Raw genomic sequence first — 27980 nt, 5'->3', positions numbered from 1 at the left:
AACTGCCCTGTGGGGAGATACAGGAACCCAAGGTGAATTTAGAAGGCTTTCAAGTGTGTTCCAGTTAGGGATTTGGACTTTTAACTGGAACTATGAGAAACCAATAGTACTTATAGCCAAGTGGTGCAATGGATGGAAATATAAATTAACCATAAATGTGACAACACAAAATATGTACAAAGATTAATTACCTCATGTTTCAGTCATTGTGAAATCATTAAACGACTCTACAGCCTAGAAGTCTGGATACCTGAAAGAATGCCTGTGGCATTTATTTGTGTTTTGGTAAGTGTTTAAGGCTACTCATTACATAATTAAGTGGTAAGTCCAAATTCCACCCCCCACTCCACCCCTTTAAATGAGCTGCCATTACAAACCATGGACATGGCAAAATACTTGGTTGCCTACGTTTACATTGCCTCCAAAGGTCATAGAGATGGAAGGAGATGCTTCCTACAAAATGCTGCTATTAACCATCCCGTGCTCACCTAACCAGGTGCTGAGTATTCTCAGGGCTTCCCTCTCTTTTGTCACTGTTTCCAGCTAGGAAACCTGGGAGAAAAGTTGTGATCTCTATTTATGCCACATTGCACACTGCCAGTAAGAGGCAAAAGACCAAGCTAAAGCTATGTGGAGATAGTAGCAACAAAGGATCTGCCCTCAAAATCACCATTTTGAGTAAGTAATGGCATGACAAAGGTATAGACAAACTTAGGAGTCAATTCTATAAAGGGGCGAGGGAAGAAAAGAGGATTCACACAATGTGAGGTCATGAGATGCCTTGTAAACTCAACACAATGGTGAAGTCATGAGTGTGTGTATCTGCTTGCAAACATGGCTATCTACGATGCAGAAGAAAAAACATCAACACAGTATGATAACATACTGATCTTTAATCTATAAAGAAGATTAAATTCAAAGTTTAACAGTATAAAAGGATAACAAATACTCTTTAAAACAAAAAATACAAGATAACACACAATTGCATTTTGGTTCATTTTGCTGGCAAAGCTTAAGAGTACACAATTTCTGGGGTACAATTCCACTGCATACAGTGTTTCCTATTACTTTAGCATATGTTTAGCTTGAAACATTTTTATTTGAAAAAAAAAAAAAAGCTTTTCCAGGTACAAGCTCAAGCCAGGGTGCTATTATGATTAGCTAGTCACATGTCAGATCCCACACATAATTTAGGCAAACCAGAATGAAATCACCACTTGTTGCAGCATTCTTGCCCTTTCATGTCAGCTCCTAGATGCCAGCAGCCCATCTACCACCACGTCGATCAACTCAGACGTTTTGTAACTCACAGTTGCTCAAGAGCTGAACCTTTCTTACTTGGGTCCCCTGCTCTAAATTCACATCCGCGAGTTCTTACTCCCCTCAGGCACACATGCAAAAAAAGCACTGGAGGATAAAAATGACAGAGAAGGTATGAAAACTTCTGAGAACTTCTTTCAGACTGCAAAGAAAAAGCCTGCGGCAGGGGCGATGTGAGGAGCCCCTCCTGACGGCAACTGTTCATAATTTGCTCAGCTTTACCTCTAGTGGACCCCGAGGCAAACCGGGGGATTGATGGGGGCAGCCAGGTGTAGGGGAAGAAGAGGCTGAACAATCTGTTTAGCCCTCCCTGCCTCTTTACAATTAGATTTACGATTCTGACCCATATAAACTCTGCTCCTGCTTTCGTTGACCACAGAAACAGGCTTTTAGTCCCAGGATGAACCAGACTGGAGTCACGTTACAATCCACCTCAGTCCTTGTGGGTTTGCTGTGTTAACGACCCCAGTGAAAACAGGGGGAGGGAAAAATCCTACCAAAACTAGTAACGGAAGGCACCTCAAAAATGAATAAAAGGGTACATTTTTCTACAAGTATCCCGAGCGTAGAATAACTGTTTTGAATCCATTAGTGGTTGCATTCTCATTGCATGATCTTTGGAAAGCATAATAATGATAAAACCAAAACGAAATAAAATATTGCCTCCGATGAAAAATCTATTCACTTAAAAACTGCAAAACCAAGTAAACAGCAATGTACACACTTCCCTCAGTCCTGCAAACCTGAAACATCCAACGCTGCTTGGACAAAATTGAGAATACAGCAGACTTTTCAGCATAACTCTACTTAAATGACAGTATTGATTAAAGAAAATCAAGGCATACTATTGAAACCAAAATACATAGAATCAGGTTTCTATGCTACTGTTTGCCGAAAGGCTATTTAAAAAAAAAAAGGTTTAAATGCAAACTTTTACATCTTCAACACGTTTTACATATTTCAGACAACAAAAGAATACACATACATTGTATGTGATAATTTTTCAAAACTAGCCATTACATTTTCACAGATTAAAAAAAAAGTCTGTTTAAATATTTCATTTCTACAAAGTGAATTTACATTTTTAAGTACAAAGTGCAAATACTACAGTTGTTTTTATTGCCTTTTGGTGAGGAAATCTCCCACATGTCAAAGGGATCTGCCTTGGATCAGTAAGCTGTTCAGCCTTGCTTCTTAGAAACTTGCTGAAAGAAAGAAAGGAATTGGAAAATATTAGTGATATTTTCAAGTATAAACATTTGCCTTTTAGCCGTGCCCACATGCCACTATCAGAAGAGTTCTGTGCAAATATACATGGGCAATAAAAAAAAATCCCTGCCCTGTAGCCTTCCATGGCATCTACAAACAAGAGCATAAGCAAGATCTTTACTAGTTCTTGCCTCTTTAAATCTGTACCTGTCAAACTCGTGTTTTAGCAACTGCCTGGGCAAGTCCCTGGTGCAATATAGCTTTCTATGGCATGTGATGTATATGGAATGGGCTGCTGGCCAAAATCTTATATACAATCTATAGTTTCCCCATAAACCTTTTGCTAGGCTGCAAATGACCCCCTGTGTCTCACTGACAGCATGCATGCATGTTGGCTGGACAGGGTGGAGCTCAGCAGGGGAAATATACCTGGCCACCGCCCCAGTTCTGTCAGATCCATGATGTGTATGACCTCTTTTAGAGCAACCACAGCCGAGACTCAGTTAGCTTATTACTATATGGATCTGTATTTGCTTTTTTTCGCTGAGGTTGTATGTGACTGTACACAGAGATGTGCACATATGTAAAAAAAAGCCCCCAGAAAATTCAGGAACACACACCTAAGCACATATAAACATATATGTGACCGAAGTGCGGCAATAAACTAGTAGAAAACGAGCTCTCGAGTGCCTGCCTCCTGAGTGGTGCAAATCTGATCAGTCCTTCTTAGATGGGAGGTTTCCTTTGGGCGCTCCTATCCAGCCCAGTTGCTTTTCAGTAACTTCCCTTCCAGTGAAAGCTTTTGTGATGAAAGCCATCTTCTGCACTTGCAGCCTTGTATTGTTTGAATATGAAACAGGCAACAGATTGTTTGCTGAGCCAGCCTTAATTCAAGGCTATATCATTTGTCAGCAACAGCTTTTAAAGTCATTGGTGCTGAGTCGGCAAAATTACTGGACAAAATTAAAAAACATTGATGCTCTAGGACACTTTTATTACAGATTCTGTGAGTCAGGATCAGCTTACAAGAAAGGGGAGAGGGCTTGTTGTGCTTCAAGTGTAATGCACGTGTGCCAGTAATTGCCATTATGTAATTAAAATAACCCCTTTGAATGTTTTTGAGTTCCAACTGGATAATTGTTTTCAGGCTGCCCTGTTTAAAGCATAAGTGATTTGTGGGGGGAACTTGAAAAGTTAAGACCACAAACTTTTGTTTAAACAAACAGAAACTTATCACATCCCTCTAGCTGTGAGAATACTTTATATTCCATCAAAGATATGTAGGGGGTCTCTGGTCGAGCCCACAACCAATGCCGAGCTTCCCTTAGGAAGTGTGAACTGAACATCAAACAAATCAGCGCTAAAGCAAGTAACAAACTGACTAGCAACAACCAGAGGAAGGTTTCTCTTGGCTTGTCAGGAGGTTCACCCTGAGTTCAGCTCTTAACAAACTGATCTAGCTTACTGATAGATGGGAAGACACTGACTGGAACTATGGTTTGGGGATATTTTTCGCCAAATACCTATTTTCTCAGCTGCAGGTGTACCTGAGCTGTTCTTTTAATATTTTAATTATACATATATATTTTTTTAAATAATCATTTAATGATGTTTTTATGAGCATTAAGAATTCCTCTCACTTATGCATAAGTGAGTTAAGAACGGTATGAAGATTATTCTTTTACTAGACAGTTCAAATACCTGACAGATTCATGTCCTTCTTAAGACCCATGCAAAAGTATTAGGAATTTATACCCATGTTGTACAGAATACTCAATGTTTAGGATTAATGATTGTAAAAATAAGACACGAGTGAGAAACCCTTTTATAACCTTTTTCCTGAGCTTCCACTTTAGTCCCTTCTTTCCAATGTCTACCTTCCCTTGATTTGAAAAGTCTGCTTCTGTGCCTTTTGTAGCTCTGAATGCCTCAAGTAGTCCCAATTCCATGAATGACGTACAGTGCTGTTATTTGGAAAAGCACAATCAAGTCTTTGCAGAAAACTGGTGCAGAAACAAATCATGGATTATGTTGTCAAGGCACTTGACATTTTATTTGCTACAATCATTCTGCAGACCTAACCAATTTTAGTTTTTACACACATCAGCAAACTGATGCAAATCCTAGTTTTCCAGCATCATTTTTCTCAGCCAGCAAAGGCATTTAAAAGTGACAGCTCTTTTCTCTACACTAAGATTTTAAAAGGGTGTTTAAAGCCACCATATAATAATTCAGAGGGGTTTGTGGAATGTATGGATTTTCACAGGGCAGGCGAAATGCGTGCCTTTGTTCACAAAAGGTAATTTCAGTCAATATAAGGTTGTGTCTGTAGCATGACACACAGCAAAGTTAGTGGAATTCAGCTAAAGCAAAAGGTAAATGAAGTAGTGCACATTTTAAAGTGTATGGGTATGCTGTCACTCAGGAATGCAGACAACTGTATGACAGCACAGTTACATTCATAGAATTATCATTAATATATATGCCAATTTACACTTTACAAGGAACTTCCACGTTGCGTTTATGCACATTTACTCTGCACCTGCAGTTGAATGATTCAGCTTTCCCTAAAAGAATCAAACAGAGGAAAAGGATCCAGCAGTGTGCCCAGGTGGTCAAGAAGGCCAGTGGCATCCTGGCTTGTATCAGGAATAGTGTAGCCTGCAGGTCCAGGGAGGTGACCATCCCCCTGTACTCAACTCTGGCGGTAAAGGCTGCACCTCGAACACACTGTTCGGCTTTAGGCCCCTCACTACAAGAAAGACATTGAGGCCCTGGAGCGTGACCAGAGAAGGGCAACAACGCTGGTGAAAGGTCTGGAACACAAGTCTTATGAGGAGCGGCTGAGGAAACTGGGACTGTTTAGCCTGGAGAAGAGGAGGCTCAGGGGAGACCTTATTATCTCTACAACTACCTGAAAGGAGATTGTGGTGAGCTGGGGGTCATCCTCTTCTTACAGATAACTAGTGACAGGACAAGAGGGAATGGCTGCAATTTCTTCATAGGGAGGTTCAGGTTAGAAATTAGGAGACATTTCTTCTCAGAAAGAGTGGCTGGTCATTGGAACAGGTTGCCCAGGGAGGTGGTGGAGTCACCATCCCTCAAGGTGTTTAGGGAAAGGTTGGATGAGGTACATGGGGCACGGTTTAGTAGATAATGTAGGTAGTAAGGGGACGGTTGGACTAGATGGTCTTGGAGGTCTTTTCCAACCTTAATGATTCTATAAGTATGATAAGCATAATATTAGAATAAATTCTAATCTAAATAGAACTTAAGTGAAAATTTGCTAATTGAGAGGCTGCTCTACATTTTCCTGGCAGGTTTGTTGAACAACAGATGAATGCCATTTGAAGTTGCAATGATAACTGCTAAAACCCCAAGAAATTCAGCTGGGCAAAGCAGGAATGGAGATCTTGACCTCCTCAGTACTCACCTGCCTGCTGGATGAAGTGCTCTCAGTGTTGGTTTTAGGGGCCGCTAAAGAAAGGAAAAGAAAACATTATAAGCATGGTTTGAAAGCTACATGTAGCATCACCAAGAACTGAAGCCCTCCTTCCAAAAAGGTACATTTTGGAGCAGGGTGACTGCACAGATTTCAATAAATGAGGTAAAATATTACAGATGTTTCATTGAAATATCAACTTTTTTCTTTCCTTAGCATAGGTGTTTCTGCTTTCACAGAGTTATATGGAAGTTAAATGACAACATTTCTTGCCAGTTAATGTGTGGTATTTGCTTAGGACAGATTTCATCTAGTCAATGTTGAACATTTCTATCTTATTAAATCTTTAGTAGTAAATATAGCCTATTATCCCTTGTGGGAAGGAAGCATAGAGAAGCAGGCTGTCTGGAAAGTATTCATGTTGCTTAAAGACATTGCACAGGAACAGCTCCATGAGCCAGAGACCTTGTTCACATTTAGTCTGTAAAACAAGATTATCACTTGATTTTTAAGTTGATTAGTGGCGAAGTCCAAGACAGTGCTCTAAATGGGAGGAAAAAAACCCCAAACACCCAAACAAAACAACTAGCAACGTGAGTCTCCTGGTCCATTCAACTTCATGATCAAGCTTTGGTTTTCCATGTCAGCTTGCTAGTCAATCATGCTGTACTGGGGCAAAAGGGAATGAAACTGAACCCTGAAAATTACTGCAGCAACTAGTATTTCCTCTGCAAAAGTATGTTTTGTAGATCTCTGGCTTTTATGTTATTTCAAATGGTTCTCACAAGACACCCGGGACTCCCACAGAATGATACAGAGCCGGCTGCTTATCTCAGCTCTCACAGCTCAGGTGATGGGGTCTCATCTCTTCCTAGAAATATAGTTCTAGCTGTGGTGAAGTGGTGATTGATTTCTTCTGTGCAAGTGAAAGGATTATCAGAAAAGAAAGTTTAATTAATCAAGCAGGAGAAACAGAACAAAACAGAACCAAAAAAAGCAGCATTTTTTCCTGTCTTCTCTTTAAAAACATCTGTTTCTAGGAACAGTTTACAATTTTTTTTCAACTGAATGCCATTAAGTTTTCAGTGCAAAAGTTCTGAGGTATTTTTTCCTTCCAGAAATGAATGCTCGTATTACTTGCTGCATTTTTTAGAAGGTCTGTTAAAAAGCTCCAGTTATGGTGAACATAATTTTTACTTTAGCTAAATCTGTGCGTGATCTTTATATAATTTCATGCATATTACACCTCTCTTTTCCAAAACAGGCCACTTTTTTTAATCTTTGGGGTTTTTCACTGGTATGGGCACAGAAAAAAATAACCCAAAAAAATGGGTTTTGCTTTGAATATTGCTTTTGAATATTTGCTATTGAATATCTACAATAAGAGACTAAGGAGCTACAGCAGGACAGAAGTATGTTGAAATGGATGTTAACATATAAAGAGACCATAATGGCATCCACTTTAAAACACTAATCTGCCAAATAGTCCAAACTGAAAAGATGTTATGTTTCAATTTCCACATTTATAGCACAAAGATAACAACAGTCATCTACCTTCATATACATTTTTTTACCTCCATCACCTAAGTGAAAATTGAGAAGTATGATTATTCCTCAAAAGTCACAAGAAAAAATCCTGGATTTGATTTCTTTCTTTTAGGAGATCTGATTGTGAGCCACAGACAATTTACTTTATTAGTACAACGTAGAGCTGTTACATCTTTCTGCAGTATTCCCTTTCTAGACATGCATAGAACTAATTTTGTGGAAACCATTTTATTTCTTACTGCAGTTCCCACTTGACTTGCTTTTTATTTCCTATGACACCTCTGTTTTACTGCCCTGCCTTCATTTTAAGGTCCCAGACAACCAGAACACTTGGCCTATATTCATGTCCTGTAACTTCTTACAGTATGGGGATCTACTGTTGTTCTTTGCAATTTATTGTTTTTCCAAACCTTCCTCGTTGTCAGGAATTGTGTGACTGAAATCTGCAGGGACCATTTTACACTGTACTTAGTCTGGCAGCAAGGTGAGTTGAGTGAGTACCAGCAGTTGTTCCACCTGTTTGGCAGATGACCACATTCCTCACTGTATCTCTAAACTACATTTGAGAAATGAGCAGTCATTAGAAAGCTCAACATTGTGCTTCCTTCCCAGCAGGCATCCAAAAAGCACAGGTGCAATACTTCCACTTGTTCAGGACACAGTGCTGTAATGACAGTAAACTGGCTTCCCGATGACTGTTAATGTTACCGCATCCTCTTGGGTTTCCTACCGCAAGACATCCAACGGTCACAATCAACGGGAAGTTTGTGGTTCTGTTGGAGCAAAGTGATGACTTGCCTACACAGAAGCAGCTTTCCTGCCATCTGTCCTAAGCAACAGCTGCATTAGCTACAGACAGGTGTGTTCTTTTATCTCGAATGCTTCTGGCATGTACAACTATCAGACTTCATCAGCTTTGAAGAATCTAGTGAAAAAGGTAGTTAGAAAAGGTCCTTACTATGGCGTTTCTTTGTTTCTGCTTTACCTTCTTCTTTTGTTACTCCCAAGCAGCCCATTAATTCTTGAACCGACAAGGACTTATCGTTGTTCACGTCACAATATTCAACAAACTTCTTCACACACTTTTTGGGTTTTGATTTCTTTCTTAGGAATCTCTTGAACGGTTTGATTTCCTTCTTGCCAATGTCACCACTGGAATTTTTATCTAGTTGTTTAAAATACCAATGGACCACTCTCTCTTCCAGGGTATGATTTGGATCGGGCTCTGAAACCCTGAAACAGGAAACAAGAGTTTAGTCTTAATTGTGATTCAGTTGACAACTGTATGTCAGAATAGTTAAATCATTGTAGATGCTACTAGCTTCTTGTAGTGAATTCCTCTTTAATCACTTTGGTCAACTGTATCCTAAATTTTACACTGAGGGCTAGAATCTACTTTGAAACTGTGAAAAATGGAGAGAGAAATAAAAGAAAAAAAAATGGTTCGGTAGATAGCAGACACATTAAAACGTAATAAAACCAATTTACAACTCATGGTGGATGCTCTGAGAGATAAAATACCTAAATGTATTGAATTACAGGGTAAAATATAACAATAAATGCCACCTCCTCTTCAGATGATAAGCTTCTACACTGCAGACACCCAAATTTCGACAGCACTTACGCATTTTTGATTCAACCAGTGACTGTTGTGAAGGCATGGGTTTGTTTTATGACCAACTAGGCAAAATATATGAATCAGGAAGGTATCACACATTGATCAACTAAAGCCCGAGAGGAGACCAAAGACTGAGAAACAGCTGCACCAGCAGCAGCAGCAAACTCTAAGCTGTGCTGCCACAGAGAATTCAGCTGTCAAGTGCATCTCTGTTTAATGGACATAGAAAACAACAGTTAACTTTGAAGTAAACTCTCCTAGGTAAGTTCTTGGAAATATTCCCTTTGTGAAGGCAGAAGAATAATTACTTCTCAAATCCCCCAACAATTTGTTCATCGCTGCCACACAAAAAGGATCTGATACCCACCGGCTAGAAGACAATGATGGATCAGAGACTGCGTGCACCATATCCGTGGACAACGCGTCCAAAACACTAGTCAGGAACTCATTCTTCTTGGCCCCAGGACAACCTAGAAAAACAGATTTTTTTTTTCTTTTCATGTTTTCTCTTTTTACATTTAGAATCCAAGAATAATTCAAACTCATACATGTGACTTTCTCTAGACAAATTCCCATAAATTGTGGACAAGTTCATAACATAATTCAAGCATCTAAATTCAGGCACAGATCTGTAACACAGAGCAGCAGAAAAACATCCTTTTAAACTCAAGCAAGTGGGAATCTGGTTTGCATACCTTAGGTCCCTTTTTTCAGTTTTGGTATTATTTCTGCTTCTTCCATGGGTGTCATATTTTGAAAAATAACAGCTTTGCAACAACAGATGTTTGTTGCAGACCCTTTGAACTACAGATTAGAAGCCCACAGAAAAGCACTTGTTTCAGATTTCCACTTTTGCTCCTCTGAACCACCAGTGACTTTCTCAACACACGTCAGTTTTCCTCCCTACAAAATGGCAGTCAATGACTTGCATCTTCCACTTTTTTCTTGGACAGAGGTTAACTCCTACCATGCAGCACTCAGTCCAATTAGATGCTGCTAGTTGGTACTTTGTTTCATGCCATGGGTCTTGCTAGATCATCCTCATAATTGCATTCCCTATAGCACGAAGTTCTTCTCTGAAAGAAACTGACAGCAAATCTCAGACACATAATATGTCAGACAAATATATACTGAAAGATCCACTCTGAGAGCAGTGCAGCTGGAGCTGATAAATTCATCTGACAAGCACATGGACGTTGACACATGGAGGTTCGTTTATACAACACACCTGCTTCCTCTCCTCTTCCCTAGTGCCCTGAGCCAAACACCACGTCTTTCTCTAGTGCTCTAACAGCTGAGCTAAACTCTTGGATGATCCACGAGCAATGACACAGGGATGACAAGGTTGAAGCTGGAGTCCATGGCAGGACTTTCACAGACAATTCAGTGCTGAAGTCCCACTTACCCACAGCTCTGTTCTTAAGTGAAAAAGGGAAACACTTTGAAGTGTTGAGGAAAAGGAAGATTAGTCAATCAGTAGGGATTCGTTATTTCCTTACACTCCTCAGTGACCTCTGGAGCAGGTAGTAGGATTATCTGAGCCTGAAAAGCCCCATCTTGCCCAGCAAATTATTTTTTAATACATCCCATGTTGATTGAAGGAAATGAACCTGTGTTAGATTAGCTCTTAGCTGTGCTTCAGTAAGAATAGCTCAGCTATTATGTATAGCAGCAGCACCCACTACATATTATTGTCTAACACATTCATGTAGTTATGAGTTCCCTGTCCCATGTGTTTGCCTTTGGCACCAGGGACATTTTATTCCAGTAACTGTAAAAGGCATAAAACAGGAATTCACTGAGGCAAGTTTTACTGCACTAAAAGTACACATCTGAAACCAGTTGTCACTCTCCTAGAGATGTTCCTCTTCCCTTAGCCTTTAACCATTTGGGTTTTTCCCCTGTTACAACTAGGGGGGCAGGGAAGAAAAATACCCCAACAGCTACAACTGTAATCCAAAATTTGCGTTTAGTGAGACAAGCACTTGGGTGGCAAGAAATTAGTAAGGAGGGACAGAAGACTATACCAACAGGTTGCTGTCAGCATTCGATGCATACTGAAAAGCGTATTCTCTAGACCAAAGAGCTTGCTGGTAAGTAAGGCTTAGACACTGTGACCACATCAGTAAACTGTGCATTGTGATTTAAATGAAGCCACATAACTTTGCAAGTCACAAAAGCACACTCTCTCAGAGATGAGCAGGAAAAGCCCAATAAGTTCCCATGTAGAAGGCACATACAGCCATCTTGGCATGGCAACCAGCCTGAATCAGACAATTCATACTCTGAGCAATGCACTAAGTTCAGCACTACATCTTGCTAGCAAGGATACTTGGCCTGTAGACCAGAGCTGGTTCTCTTCAAAAGACAGGCAACAAGAGGTCTGCTCTAGGCTCTTCACGTGGACCTACGTTGAATGATAAAAGCTTTATCCATGTCAGGCTGGGGTTGTGTTACTGTCATCAGGCAGAATCCTGAATCCCACGTCAAACAAGAGCAGGGAACTGATACTGGGCTCGTGGAAAATGCAGGCACTCATACTTCAGCGTGTCATAATGTAGTGCAATATGGAGATATGACAGTTTGACCTTTTTTTTTCTTTCTCTGTTCTTTTTTTGGGGGGGGTATTCAGTATTCATGTAAATACTGATTTAGGACCCCCACCTGAATTTTTCACATTAGTTATGAGTGTATTCCTGAAGCATCTGGAAGAAACAAAAACCTATGCTTTAGGTAGTTTCCACTGCTGTCCAGGGAGCTGCTGAGTGTGCATACACTACGGATGCAGAGATCAAAATCATGACTGAACTCACTATTTATGAGATATGGCTAGACAGGAGAATGTATCAACTTCTAACTTCACAAGAAATCACAAGGGAAAAAAATGCCACTGTTTAAAGGCTCTCCTTGACAATTTTCCCTAAGATTAGAACGGTTCCTAAATGTGTATTGCATAAAGTTGCAATTGCAGCTGACAGCAACAGAAATCTCATAGAGAAGAAATCTGGCTGTTAAAACAAACACAATCAGCTGCTGTGAAACATGCTAAATTATAACTCTACTACTTAAAGTAAAATGACACCCCACAAAATCCTCACCAGTTAAATACAGAGAAAATATTCAGTTTCTCCCAATTATAATTTTTGCTGATGTGTGGGCAATCATACAGCAATTTACCTCACAGTGAAATCCCTGTTCTTTGCAGGTGTTATTAACTCCGAATAGTTCTCAGGAGGCTTCACGCCGAGCTTTAATTTTCAACAAACTTGTGGATGAAATGACAAGACTGGGGGGGCTTTACCTTGATTGTAATGAATAATTCACTCTTACTGGACTGAATACAGAAAGGGAAAGACTAGTCTCTTACGGGAGCCTTCTCACTAAGGTTTATGTGCTTCAGTTTCTTCTTCTGCAGCTGCTTGTCCTGTGTGGATTTGACAGCTTACATAAATAATAATTGGTTGCTAAAAGGTTGAATTTAAAACCATGCGGCGTTAACCTACAGGTTCAGAGATGTAACACAGAGCTGAGTGTTGGCTTTAAGGATAGTTTTACCCAGAGTAAACCTTAGACCAACAAACACATACCACAAATGACAGGAATATACAAACACCTCATTTCAGCTATAACATAAAGGTAATCAAAGAATCGTCATTATATATTATGTATCTCATATGTACACATGCACCTCTACAAGTACCTTTAGTACTGAGGATGGATTTTTTGAGTTAAATCTGTGAGGCAGTTGCCTATAAATCTAAAATATGCACCAAGAGCCTTGCAGATCCCTGCTTGGTTGATAATAATCTATGACTGTCAGTCTCGGAAGATTATCTTTTACAGCACATCTGAAGTCGTGGCTAGAAAAGAATTTTGTTGATTTCTGTAAAAATGTGAATACAATAGATAAGATTAATCACTTTAAAAGGGAGTTTACATTAATCTTCCTGCACAAGAAGAAACTGTCTTGAGTCAGTCACTCAAGTAATTGAAGGCATGACAACTTCCAATTAGCGAGTCTAAAGCTTCTTTTTTATAGTCTATTTGCTAATATGAACATCTGGCTTAGTGGTGTAGTCAAATACAATGACCACTGAAATACCTCTGAAGATTATAACTAAGATTTGATCTGCCAAAAATTTGAATGAAGAGAACAATTCATGTTTCTTTTGCAGCTCTGACTGCACTGAAATATATTGGTATGTAGAGAAAAGAATTTAACAGAATTTGTCAGTGTTATACTGGGAGAGTAGACAATAGAAGGATGATATTTTTTCTTGGCCTTTCATTCTATACATACATATATGTACAGTTTGTGAGTTTATTTCTGTTGCTCCAAATAAATCACAAGTCTTTGCTTGTCTAGATATGCTGAGGTTCCTCCTCATTTTTTGGAGGACTTCCTGAGCTCCCCCTGAGCCCCATTCCAGAAAATAAAAGCCCGTCAGACGAGCCTGGGAACTGAAACTTGTAGCTGTGCTGGAGACCAAAAATCATGGCCTCAACAGAGTCACAGGTTTTATGGCTCGCTGCAGTTTATCCCTCACTGCACCTCCTGGTAACCTCTCACAAACAGTAATTATCTACCTCTTATTCTCTGTCCTAGAGGGGTAAAGGAAATTACCATCTTTCCTTGCTAACATCCCTCAGGTATTACACTTCTCTTTATTTTCTTTTTTCTCTCAAATACTCTTACCAATTAAAAGAATTAAGTTAAACTCGGAGCCAAATTCTCTTTTATCTGTGCTTACCCAAATTTCAGAATTAATAAAGTAGAATAGAACAGATGTTAGCTGGAGGGGAGCTAACAGATTCACTGCTTTGTAGCCACAGATCTCTGTCTCACAGGCAATAAGAATGATTTCTGCAGAAGGGCAGGAAGAAGATTTCAGTTCTCCACATGTCTTTAACCTTATATTTCTTACTATTTTAAAATTATCTTCCTGTTCTAATTTGGGGGGGGGGGGAGGGACAGACATGACCAACAAAAGAGTTAATAAAGGACACTCTTTCAAGGCTCCGCCCTTCAATCTCAGGCATTCATTTCATACCAACATGCATTGAGTGGGATTTGTTGAACTTGAGCCTGCTGAAATGAAATGTCTCAACCTTAACAGTGCTTTAAGCTCAGTATAAAGGAACCCATTCAGAAGACATTCATCCCAACTACCTTGGACTTTTTCTTAGGATAGGATTTGCCTTAAAATGCATCTCTTATTTCCCATTAACTACTGAGCAAACCCAGACAGCTAACTTACACTCCCAGGTGGTGTAAAACTGCTTGTGATGAACTCTGTATGTATCTGGTTTGTCAGTTCATTTAGGCTTAAACTACTCTGATATTCTTCAGGTAGATGTGGTGGAAGGAAGTGATAATGTTCATAGCAGAAAAACATATGACTCTATGAACAGTTTTTGCAGGCAACGGAGCGACGACTTTAGGCTAGGGCACTTGATAGGAAAAGCAGGTCATTATGATTATTTCAGTTCTTCTAAGACTATTGTTAAAGAAGAAAAGGAGAATTAGAGCACCACAGCATGACAAAGGAAATTACTAACTTCTGGTTAACACTTTTTAGTTTGTTTGTTGCTGTGAGAACAGGCAGGGATGAACCAGCTAAAACACTGTCATCTGCTCTGCTCAGATGCCATCCAAAGCTGAAAGCAGAACCTGACAAAGGCTGCACACCTCATTTGTTTGGGTTTTTTAAACATTCTTTTGTAGTCTCTTTCTAGTTTTTATTTGGAACAGGAAAAAAGTCTGAGTACTCAGATGATAAGGAGAACTTACTCTTTTTCTGCCTAACCGGACGCAAGGTGGCTGACACTTTTATTAGTAATCACTGCCTACCTATCTCAGTATCTACCCCTGTTTTGGATGCCAAAGGCATTTTAGCTTGTTGAGAAGTATCCAAAATTCTGAGAATTTAGGTTCAGCCTGTGCCAGTGCAAGCTCCTAAACCTTTAAAGGCTTTTCCCCTTACATTTAACATGGCCTGCAGTATGTGGGTCCATCTCTGGTGTAAGAAACACAACATATTTGACTAAAGTGCTGGCACAGTGACACAAGTCAATCAGCTCATTGATTAGGGCACGGAGAGAAGAGTTTCAGGATGAGAATGGAGGCTGAAAAAACGTCCAGAATGGCAGAAGAACTGGATCTGATTTTCAAAAGGCTATGCTTGTGCTTTGCGTACCATGACTGCCTCTCCCCGAGACACACAGCTGGTACTGCTGACTGCAGTAACGCTTTCAAAAACAGCATATTAAATAGAACCATTTTGGAATCCCATTTTGTATAGTACAGCAGGCACCTGAATCTCCACACTATCATTCCAAGAGTCTTAACAATTAAAAACCAATATTACTTAGGGACTCAAAATGCAGTCCTTTTTAGCAGACATTTATTACTTCCAATTCACTTGTATTTTCATCATGCTGTTACGTTTCCTCTCAGGACATGGGTATGAAATAACCATATTTAATTACCTGCGTTTAAATATCCATTAAAAAGGAAAAGCTATTACAAAAAATGTATGTTGCTGCAATTATGGAAGTGACCTCAGAAATAAGGTGCATAATTCTGGTCTCCTGCTGGAAAAATTGAACTATCGGGACTTGCTTAGTGGGGATGGTTTTTACATCACTTAATTAACCTAAGCAGCCTGCTTCTTAGAAACATGCATGAAAAACAATCTTTTCTACAAACTGATGTTGATTTTAATCTTTCTGGATATCTCTTACTGTGACATTTACTGTTAGAGACATCAGCTGGAAATCCCAAAAGCATCCACTCTCAGCTAAAGCCACAAAAAAGCTCTCTATTCAGATACTAAGAACCAATGGAAATCAGAGCAAAAAGATGATAAAAATTCAGAGCTGAGTTTGAAATTGTCAACTCAGTGGCACATGTTTATGTGATAGCTATTTTCAAGGAGTCCCTGCCCACAGAGTGGTTCCAGGTTTTCAGAGAGAAGAGCAGAACCCTCATGCTAGCCTGTGGTTCTTACACTGCCATAACTTGGGATGGATGGATGGATGGAGATGTAAAGCCAGCACTCGTTAAAGATACCTTTCAGTTCCTCAGAGTGTTACATACACAATGGATTTTTCAGAAACACCTCTGAAAAACTATGTTAGGGGTTTTTTTAAATTACAAATGCAGGTAGTACAGAGCAACCTTGACCTGCGGCACACAAATAGGGAGTCCCACAGATGCAGTGACTTGGTGTGTCTCTATCCTGAAAAAGCAAGTAGTGGCAGAACCACCAATAATGAGGCTAAGTCACTGCTACAAGGACATGATGTAATTTTTGAATGGTGTGGGATGAGCTGGAAAAGGAGAGGGGGAAGGGAGGCAGAAGATCTAGCTATACTGCATGCATACAGGTGAAGTACCAGAATCTTTACTCATGGTTTGTTTTGCTTATACAGATGCCTACAAGTACTGAATGTGAATTAGGAGGCAAATTTCATCAGTGTTATCTGATATTTTTTTCTCCCTCCCATAACTGGCAAATGAAAGATTTTGAACTTGGATTGCCAACACAGAGAGAAGCTGGGAATAAGGGAAGGCAGGCATAGCTATTTCTTGAAACATTGACTATATACTGAATTTTAACTCAGAATGAGTTTTTACAGCAGTGATTAAAAAAGGATTATAAAATGGAAATTCTGGAAGTAACTGAAGTGAAACAAGAGTCAGCAAGAACCACTAAAGCATTACTTGAACACTGTGGAATGAATCAGTCCTTGGAAACCTGGCATCATGAAAATATTTCTCTCTCCTTATGTACTACTTAATTTGGGATTGGCAGTTGTGTTACCTTCCTGGACGCTTTCCATTAAACATGACAGATTTCCCCTGCAAACACCATTTAGAATCTTACTGCTTCATCCTTTGCTAAACAAAAAAAAGTTGTAAAATGACTAATACAAAGGCATAAAAACAGTCTAACAGTTACTCAGTATGAAACTTGTTTACAAGGTATACTATTAGACAAGAATTAAGCATCTTTAGTTCCTACTGAAGGAAGTATATATACTATGACAGATTGAAGGCTCAGGCCTTAATACTTACACACTATTCATTTAATTACAAAATGAAGGTCCACTTCTAATTTACCACCATGCAGCTTACTTTTCCAGGGCTGGCAGAAAGAGATCTCTGTAGCTACAGCAGGTTTCCAAACCAACTTTTCTTTGCAAATTGATCTCCATTTGAAATGGATTCCCCCAAGCCAAATATAATACTGCATACCTTATTAAACCACAATAAACCAATGTTCAAATAATGATGAGCTTGACTTCATCCCACAAAAAGCAGGGCAATTCAGAGTTAATCATGCCACCCTTAATTTGCAATTTACAGTCAGCACTGAGGAAATGAACACATAGCGCTTGGTAGTAAAAAATCCTGCAATGACAGAAGCACAATGGAGCAAATTAAAGATGGAGATGAATGTAATTATGGTTCTAAAGTGTCTGCCAGGAAGGATGCAATGCAGCTGACTTCATGTAAAATAGTTTACAGTGTGCAGTTTGATTACAAAGTGCCTTGGGTCATTTTACAGCAGGGAGATCCCATTACATGATAGCACTCCATTATGGATTATGAGGACTGTTTCCTCACTGGATCGTTCCACTGTATCCTAGGTTCATTGTGTACAGTGTGGTCAGTTCGTCTTGTGTGCTGCACGTCCTGCATTTGGTCAGGATCCCAGCTAGGGATATCCTGCAACCATGCCAAGGCCTGGATTTCTTTGTATTTGGGGAGAAGCCCACTCTGTCAACTTCAGTAGAGCTGTGGAGTTTAATGCAGGTTGCCCAGTCAGTTGCTCAGTATTAATAGGCAATAGGATAGCACCTATAGGACTGAGGAGAAAGGCTACTGAAAACCATCTCAAACTTACAGACCATGAGAATCAAGAGGAAACACAGAGACAGAGAGAAGTACTCATCATACCCATGATGGGTCAGGCTCAGTCTCGTGAGTGAGCTCATGACCCCATTTTGTACACAGGCTGATGTGACATGGCCTGTTGCAAGACTGAGCATGTGTACACAATCCTAGGAGTGTGTGTGTGTGTCCTATTTCTGGAGCTGGCTGTGAAATCTCATTTGTTGCTAACACAACAGCAGCAGCACACGAAGGAAGCTCTCATGCATCCTGCTGGCTGCTGCTGCGTAAATGGAGAGGGAAGGAAACAAGACATCACTTTATATCTTTATGCCCTGGGCATTGCAGGGAATAAGGGAAAATACAATCTGAATGTATAACAGCATCTATTGTAACCTGATCTCCAGCCACAAATTTTCTAACAGTTAAGTGTTTGCCTGTTGGTGAATGGAACTGAAATAATTACTCTGATTAATTCATACACCCCACATTTCCATTCTAACTCTCCTGGGGATACATCTTAGGTATAAATATGCATAGTCTAATGTTGGTTTAGTAAACAGTAGTCATTTTCCATCTCAAGTGAATGAATGTAAAGCACTCTTATGCAAAATTAGAGGCCCACGCTCCACACTTGGAGATACCCAGCACCACAAACTCCAACAGACACAAACTTTCAGTCCATGAACTTTACATGACTGGAACAAAGTAAGCCCTCTGCAGATGGCTATAAAAGGGTTCACGTGTTAGACTGTCAAAAATCAATAGGTGGTCTACTGCTGGTTAAAATCAGAAGGCAGAAGAGAAGGTAAAGATAAAAAAGATCCTTAAACCTTTAAAAATGCCTGGGATTAGATTAAGAAATTCAATATGTGTGTGTGGATCACAAGGACAAGATAAACAGCTAAACTCTGTCCATTTCTCTCAACTGATATAAGCACATTCACAGAGGATTTTGCAGCAGGGTTCAACTATGTGTGCCATCACAAAGACCAAAGCTTAAGCCAGAAAAATTCACTTTTGGGAAGCAGAAGGCCATGAGTATCTGGTAAGGGCAGAGAAAGGAAGAGACAGGCATGGAGATTACAGAGAAACAGGTAGAAGGCCAAAGGATGAAAGAGAGGCATCGAAACCAACGGGGAAAAAAGCTTCTTTAACTTTCACACGAAGAGCCGGTGCTCTGACACAGACACCTCCGGCAGCACTGACACCCAGAATATTGATCTTCCTCCCCCATTCTCTTCCAAACAAAAGTGAGGTTCACTGAGATAGCTTTGGCATTCACATGAGTAAACTTCTGGTAGTTTGGTTTTCTCTGCTTCTGCCAAAGCCATATTGATAACATGGCTGAACCTCTTTGTATCTTTAGCTGCATTTTCGGAGATGGAGGGGTTTTATATCTGCCTATTGCTTCTGGTGCTCTCAGTATGGGACCATGAAGTATCTCTCTCTAGGCCTGGCCAGGAAACAAGAGTTTAGTCGTGTGGAAAGTGTCAGGATTGGGTGATTTAGATTTTACTCTGGTGCAGAATGAGGGTTTTTTTCTTTTTTTTAAGAACACAACACCCAATCCCATCTTGGCCAAATAACTTAGTGACGAGGGCACACTGCTGAGATGAGAGAGACTGAAGTTCAACTCCCTGATCCAAACCAGACAGAGCAGAGTTGAAACCTGGCTTGCTGTTTTCCCAGCAGAGTACCCTAATCTCTGACACCAGAGAGTCAGGTTCAATCCCCTGCTCTGTCTGGTTTGGATCAGGGATTTGAACTTAGGTCCTTGCTTCTTCAGCTGAGTGCTCTAATCATCGAGCTATTGTGTGTCCACAGAAGAGTTCCTTTTGTTGTCAGCAAACTCTTCAGAATAAAGAGAGTGTCAGAAACCACTTCTATTGCTACATTACAACATTTTCTTCGGAAAAATAACAACAGCATCAGTCTGGACAGCATGTTCTTTAACCTGCATGGTGTAGAGTAATGCAACCAACATCTCCCAAAAAGCCCGGAAAGTAGATCAATAAACAGTGCTCTCACAGGATGAAAATGAATTCATGAGCTTAAAGAAAAGCAAGAGCTTCAGCACTTTGTTGGGTCAAGGCCATCGCACTTTGCACAATGAATTCAGAGCCCAGCTCTCAGTAAATAAGTTTTTTGCCTTGCATGTTTTAGGACTCAAGGCTTTCTGCCTTACCAAACAGCAGAGTTGTGGGAACTGATGCTTAAGCAGCACTTCATCATTCTGCCATACTATAAGCCACTGTTTAAATTTTTTTTCAGCCGTGCACATACACAAAAGAAGCCTGTTGTTTGATATAGGAACTCATTTATTTTCTAACTGTAAACCCATTCTATTTAAAATTGAGTATTTAACTTGCCTATTATTCAAGATAAATGTTTCACTTAAGAGACATCAAGAGGATAGACAGTAAAACTTCCAGTGGGATAAAGTTGAATTCAGAGCATGGTGGAAAAAATAAGGCAGCTGAAGGGAATCAAACATTCAGACATCATGGGAAAGAGCAAAAACAGGAAAGATCATTCATAGGGGCAACAGAAAGCATAGGATACTTCAGTGGTTCAGTTTGATAACTGTATTTCTGTTCACAACACAGAACACGAGCTGCATTTCAATCACCTCTTTCTTTTCAAGAAAAAGGGTTTCATTCTGTTGTCTAAATTTCAAATGGAAAGGGAATTCGGGGTTCACACACAGTACCTTCCAAAATGTCACTGAACTTTATGCTTAATGACATGACTTAGTAAAATGCCTAACAATGTCTGTACTATTTCTTGGGTCATCCTGATGCCTGTGCTGCATCAGAATCAGTAAGATTTTTAAATTTTGTGGATGTGTAACAATAGAAACATCTACCAAGACAAGAGGAGAGGATGAGAGCTCCAAATTTAAGTTTTACAATAATTGTTTAAGGATCTTTAGGGGTTTTTTGTTTTCTGGGGTTTTTTTTCTGCATGAAAAGGGTCACATTTGATCTCTCCAGTATTTGAGAGATTCCATTAATGCCACTGATGTGTTTTGAAATGGTTACCAGGAAACACTGCAAAAGAATATAACTGCCTAGCTATCAAAGCATGTTTTAAGAAGAAATTGCTCTTCTTTATGACAGGCGTTTATCTGCAGTCTCTACTGAAAATATAATGAGTATAGAATGTCCTTGCTTTATCTGTCCTGTGTTACAGAGTGCTGCTTTTTCTGTAAACAGAGATAAAACACAAAGCAGGCAACTGGGGAGTAGAGGGGTTGGGGAATGAATCTTTTGCTGCTGGAGAAAGGAGTTCAAGTTTTGGTTTGGTTACAAGCAAATTAATCCAATTAATTCCTACTTGTCTCCAAATTACTATGGTTACCAAGGGAAAGTGCTGAAGCTAAACAACTAAAAGAGAAAATAATTCTGGGAGTGGAAACTTGACAAACCCTATGCACAGGGTATGAATCCTTACTTTAATACAAAATATGTTTGCAAAATATTTTAAAAATAAATATATTCCTCAGTATTAGGACTGAAAATGGGCCCGCTTATGAATGCCACCTGAGCTCCAAGGCATACGAGGTACCCTTCTCTTTCTGAAATTCACTGTAGAAGGAGCGAAAACTCCACTGTACCCCACAGTGAGCTCACTTTCTGTATTATCAGCCATATCTTCCTGAATTAAGAAAATGGTGTAATATTACAATAAAGTAAATATCCAATGGGTCTAATGCTGTTTATTTTTTTCACTCTCCCTCCAGAAGACCAGGTTTGATTTGGAATGAGGAGTCCAGGTTTAATAGATATATTCAGGTAACAGTTTCACGATAAGGACCACATGCCTCTCCTCTCACATAACCCAGAGTTTTCTGCCCTGCTTCCCAGGGCGACTTTCCTCGAGCAGACTGCAAAGAATCAGAGCAGTGTGTATCTGTTCACATTCCTCCTTTCCCCCCAGCCTTCCACACGAAGCAGCTATCAAGTGAAGCCTGCCCACAAGATACCCCACAGCCAGATATGAACGGGAGCTAGCAACAACAAAGCATTCACCCGAACGCTGAGCGAGGTCTCCAAGCTTAAAGCTCAAGCAGCTGAGGAATTCGACAAAACAAGGTTTCACTGTAGAATAAACCACGCAGCTTTTACTCTCCCAGAAGAGTCCTGCTTTCCCAAATAACCCTGGTTTCAGCAAGCCACCTGCCTATGTCAGGGAAATTAATGAACTTCAAAAGTAAAAACAACTCATGATGAAGAGCGAGCCCTGTTTTTCTAAACATCGGAAATGCCAGCACCACAGCAGCGTGCCTTCTTTTTCATCAAGCTATACAGGGAGCTGTAAATTAAAGCCTGATTCCTGGATCTTACATGTCCAGCCACGGCACTGCACATTAATCTCTTTCCTTGACTCAGACGCCAAGTTTGCAATAAGGTTGTGTGATGCACGCCTTGAACCACAGGCTTGGATCCAAGCCAAGCTTCTGCACCCTGTTAATACAGGGGGCAAAATACCTGTCTTCAGAAATTGATCTTTTATAGGAACTTCAAATGAGTGGGCATTTTTGTAATCCTTATTGTATTAAACTTCTATTGACAAACACATCTAGCGAACAAAATACTATGTATAAAACCTGCACAGCCCATAGACTTACTGAAATGGGTTTGCAAACATGTGAGAGACAGATGTTGTGGCTCTGTTTGCCTTGATTTTTTTTTTTAAATCAAGAAGCACCAACAAGGGGAAAAGAAACACAGCAGAGAGAATGAAATCAGTATTGTGACAAAGAAAGTGTATGGTCAAAACAAAGAACGTGATTTTAAACAGCTTGCAACAAATAAGCATTTTTCTATTTGCAAAAAAATAAACTGAGCTCAGCTTGCCATAGGAAAGCATTGAAGTTTCATGAAGAAACAGTGAAAAATAAAGTAATTCAGGAAGCAATTTTTTTTTCTCTTTTTTTTTTTTTTTCAGAGAGAAAGACTATCTTCCTTTGATTAGGTTGGAACCAGACTAAATTCCATCAGAGAAACATACTTCCTTTTGAGATCTGACATCAGGATTGTGTATCTAACACTAATTATTTTTATCCATGACTTTGGTTCAAATCAATATGGCAGTGTCAGTGACATCTAGAGCATGAACTCTCTGTAGGTGCTGTTTAGAAGTTTAGATGATCCCAGCCTCTACAGCCCAGCTGGTGTTCTAATTATACCAAAGCATGCTTTCCACAAGCAGATAGGAAAACTTGGATTCCATTAAAAAATTAAGGAGAAAGAGAGATAAAGTTCTTAATTAACTAAGTGTCCTGGCTCACCAAGGGAAAAAAACACTCTCACAGTGCACACAAAAATGAGTCCTTTGAAATATATACAGTGTAAAAGGCATCAATCATATTTTTTCAGAAGCAATCTTCTTGTTTTTCTAAGAGATGTGACGTTAAGAAACAGTTGAAAGATCTGGAAAAATTAATTTCCTCTCACGCTTAAGCAGACTCAGATTTGTGTTGCATGAGAAGTCCAAAAGAGAACACAGAGCAGATACAAAGGGGTGGAAAATGTGGCCATTTCTAGAGCTGCACATGGTAACCTACCACTCAGTAGCTCTTTGGAGTGAGGATATACTCAAGGAATCACATACATGCAGTGAACCTGACATCGCCTGAGGCTCTTGAGCTCCGCAGGGGGCTCAGAGTAACTCTTTGCCCCTGGAGGAATGTCACACAACAACCTCTAGGCAAACAGTGCAGGCACATACATGTGCCTACAGGAAAGGTGAGCTGGCCAGTGCATCATCCCTCTCCTGGTAGGGAAACGGTTCAAAACCCCTGCTTGGTCTCACTGACAGGAAAAGCTACAAAGAGCTCCATTCATCACATCTCACCCCCAGCCCAGACTCTTGACTGATCAAGCTGACCTTTGCCATGTGTGGAAGGAGCTGATTGTCTCAACTCATCTCAGCACAGGGTTGCACACAGCTGGTGTCAACCCCAACCTCTCCTCCTGCAGCCCCTCCAGTGCCTGATGCCCGAGCTGCCTCACTCCTGAGTAGGAGAGCAGCAGCAGAGGAATGAACCTCCGCTCAGATGTTGGGAGAGCAGAAGACCTGATATCTACACTCCAGGTCCCAGGATTACTGTCCAGAAAAAGACAGTATTTGTGATAGGTACCTGGACTGTAACACTGACACTTCTTGAAAGCTTCTATTGCTTATTTCTTCCTTTCTGTGAAATAAAAAGCAATAAAAATACTAATGAAAAAATATCAGAGTTCTCCACTTTATACTGAGCTCTTTGTAGAGATTGGTAGGTATACTGTCTTGGTTATGAGTGTCATTTGTACCACGTTAAACCCTAATAGAAATGGTTAGAGTGAGATTATCTTCAATTCAAAGCAATGAATTAGTAGCAGAATTCGAACCGTATTTTTACAGACTAAATAGAATAAAAATCTTCTTTAGAGCAAGTAACCGTCAAACATACCGATAACCTGTTATTTGCTAAAACAATTACGAAGCTACTTCCAAGAAGTTATCTTTATAATAATCTGGATGATATCAACTAATGTTAGAGGAAGTATTGGCATAATACATATTATATATTTTTCCTACTCTTAATAAAAATTACATTTAACAAATTTTAGAAATCTGATCGCAAAACCACTCTTAAGTTCTTAAATACGAGTAATATAGTCAGCATAAATTACAAACTGTAATTTGTTTCTCTGATATCACAACAGCTGATTACAAACAACAGAAACAGGATACAGCTCCCACTTCAATATATTAGAAAACTCTCTGTTGAACTGGCTTTGATATATTAGTAAGTAGAACCTGTTGAAGACCCTTTCATAGGAGGATGAGTTGACAGGCATAAGAGGATCTCTGTATACACGTGTGTGTTAGTAGAAATGCAGATTAAAATTTGGGGCTATGTTAAAATATCATACAAAAGTTTTTAATCTGCATAAATCAGAAACATGGTATTCCTGCATGATGAAATTACAAGCACACATCACCCCATACAAACACCAGTAGAAACTATACCCCAGTGAACCTTCACAAACACTGTGAATCCAAAATTCTCTTGTATATATATTTTAGAGTTCTAAAACATTTTATTACTAATATTTTGGTGTATCCTTCCATCTCTTTCTTTGATAGTGTGAATTCTGACATACAGATATCAGAGGGAGATAAAAATTCCAACTAATAAAATACTTCTCTATATAATTTCAAATCTACTTTCTGCATTCAAAGCCTTATGGCTCAAGTACCAAATAATATTGAAAAATTTCCAAGGGTGGAAATACGTGCTGCATATCTTAATGGAAAACCAGGGATCTTCTCTTTTCAATGCTTCAGAGAACCTGTTTCATGACTATTTACATATTACTTCTCCAAACTGAAATTAAGGGGATGGAAATCTCCAGCATACATGGAGGATTAACTCTTTTTTAGTCACTGATGATTATTTAGATGCACACATATACACACAACTAATGGAGCTTTTTATGACACCTTTCTGACTGAGATGTTGAAAATGAGAGACACATAGGAATAATGGCAAGTGAGACCGTACAACTGAAAGTGAAACTTAATCTGTGTGTTAAATCCAAAATGCAGTCTGTTCTTTTCACCTCTGGATACACAGCAGATATAATACAGCTAACTACATAGTTAAATAGGCCAGTCAATAACTATGCCTAGATTCTACTTTTCTCTTCAGGGAGCTACCTACATTTTCCCAACTCCAGGTTTATTTTCTGTGAACAAATCTGCGCAGCTCTAGTAAACATTTTCTGTTATAATTGTAGATGGCCACAAAACGTAGAAACTCTTTGCTTACTGCTACTTTTCCCCTTCTGTGCTGTTCAAAGCACAGAAGGGTCTGTAGTGATAAGTCGTAAAAATCCTGATGAATATTCACTCCGATTTTTAAATGGTTTTGATTCAGTAACTTTCTTTGCATCTAACTGTGTTCCAAAGCTAATTTCAAGTTGGATCACTACCAGAAAATCGTGACTATGTACTCAAAGAACCCAAAATTCAGACTCATAAGGATAAATTTTTTAACTCTCCACTTAGGGAATAGAAGCAATACCCTGGGACTGAAGAACTCTGACTTTCCACAGGTTCTGAGTGCCTGCATCTCATTTAGCAATCATAAACTAAACAGCACGTAAAATATCAAGGGTTATGGAACCAACCTAAACCTTTGTCCTACAAACACTTACGCCCGGGCTTAACTTTACAACCACATGTAATGGTTCCTTTGATTTTAATGGAACTAATCACAAGAAGAATGTGGGTAAGTGTTTGCAGGATCAGGGTTCAGTAGGTCATGAATTGTATTTTAGGAATATTTACAATTAATTGCTTGTGGATGACTTACAGAGCAAGAGGCTTTACGAGAAGACATTTCTAGATAGCAAACAAATTCCAGAATTTCACAAGTGTAAAGGTCAAAAATTGTGAATAGTTTATTTGCCCAAATTATTCATGGATTTTCGCCATATGCTAACATCAGGAATCTATGAACAGTAGCACTCCTACTGAGCTACAGAGAAGCAAATTTCTGAATCTTGTGAAGCATTCTGAATCCTTTGAAAGAATTCCCAGATGTTTGTATGGAGTAATTTCATTTCCTCCTCAAGGGCTCTCAGTTGTGGAGACCTACAAATTGTATTGAACCCAAGGAATAATATAACCTATTTGAAAACCGCTGAGATAGTCTTGTATGCACTGTTGTATTTGAGAACAGGAATATTTGTTCTACCTCTCTTCACTGAGCCCAGGCAAACACATTCTCTGCTGTCTAAAAACCCGATGCAAAAAAGGACCTGGAGGAAAGCCAGCTGGCTTAAACTCAGCCAGTGTGAAACAGAGGTGACACATGTTGGCAGACTGAATCACTGTGAGGAATTGGCAGGAACTTTCACTGCCTCTTCAGTTGATGGCATCTGTCCACCCATTGTCCAAGTGCTTTGCAATCAGCTAGACTGCAAATTGTCCAGGCATCTTCTTGTTATTCTGTGGTTGCAGAACACTGGGACTGCAGACTATACAACTATAAACTGCTCTGATGATACAAACAATTAAGTATACTGAGCATGGAGACTTCCCAAGCTCATCTCTGGTCCCAAGTTTTCCATATTAATAGTGGCAGGTATGCTGTCCTCCATCAGTGGCTGCACCAAGGTTGCAGCACGCTTCCTTACCAAGACACGGCATGTATAGTCAATCATGGCTTTGATCCCGCTCAATTAGGAGGACATAACCTAGGATTATCTTCGAGCCTCATCTGGAAATTCTACTTAATACTGGTATTTTGCTTTCTGCAATAAAACTAACGTCAGTGAGAATATGCAACTGATTTTGCCTCTTACACTGGTGATAAGTTCCACTGGTCTTGTCAGGTAAGCCATGCTAGTATCTAGAAAATGTGAGCACTGAATATACAATTGGACTGTCAGAGACAGACCTTTTTTCAAAAGTGAACAGAAAGATTAATGCAGCAGGCTAAAACTTTCTTAAGAAAAATGTACCTACTGCTATGAGATCAGAGCATCAACAATGTTGTCTACATCTTGTTCATTTTCCTTCACAACTGAGTTAAAGTCATTGCTTGACATTTTCAGTCATGACTCATCAGCCAAGACTGATGTTATTTCTGTACTGTACATCAACTCACTCAAAATGTTAGGAAATGGGAAGGCTAGCACTGGGGCTTAATTTTTCATACAATTGTCATAGAATGGTTTGGGTTGAAAAATACCTTAAAGATCATCTAGTTCTAACCCCACTGCCACTTTGGCAGGGACACGCTCACTAGACCAGGTTGCCCAAAGCCCTATCCAACCTGGCCTTCAACACTTCCAAGAAGCCGGCATACACAGCATCTCTCCACTGTCATAACTTCTCCTCCAGTGCCTCAGCACCCTCAGAGTAAAAAATTTCTTCCTAAT

The 27980-nt window shown here is 39.6% G+C and overlaps 1 protein-coding gene across 2 annotated transcripts in view; it reads right to left on the bottom strand.

The window, feature by feature from the left end:
* Positions 1 to 2501: 2501 nt before the first annotated feature.
* Positions 2502 to 27980, bottom strand: part of SMOC2 (SPARC related modular calcium binding 2) — a gene marked incomplete at its 3' end in the record, with an annotated part of 141916 nt that continues 116437 nt past the window's right edge. The window contains exons 10-13 of one of the 2 annotated variants that reach the window (XM_084261495.1): positions 9505 to 9607; positions 8478 to 8752; positions 5963 to 6006; positions 2502 to 2525 (exon numbers count right to left, since the gene is read on the bottom strand). In XM_084261495.1, the coding sequence (XP_084117621.1) occupies positions 2502 to 2525; positions 5963 to 6006; positions 8478 to 8752; positions 9505 to 9607 (446 nt within the window). Of the gene's footprint in view, positions 2526 to 5914; positions 6007 to 8477; positions 8753 to 9504; positions 9608 to 27980 lie in introns of those variants that run through there. The other variant, XM_084261494.1, reaches the window with a different exon arrangement.

Source organism: Gallinula chloropus (genome assembly GCF_964237585.1).
Source record: "Gallinula chloropus genome assembly, chromosome: 3".
NCBI lineage: Eukaryota > Metazoa > Chordata > Aves > Gruiformes > Rallidae > Gallinula > Gallinula chloropus.
The sequence above is the reverse complement of the archived record's forward strand: the minus strand, read 5'-3'. Positions and strand labels throughout refer to the sequence as shown.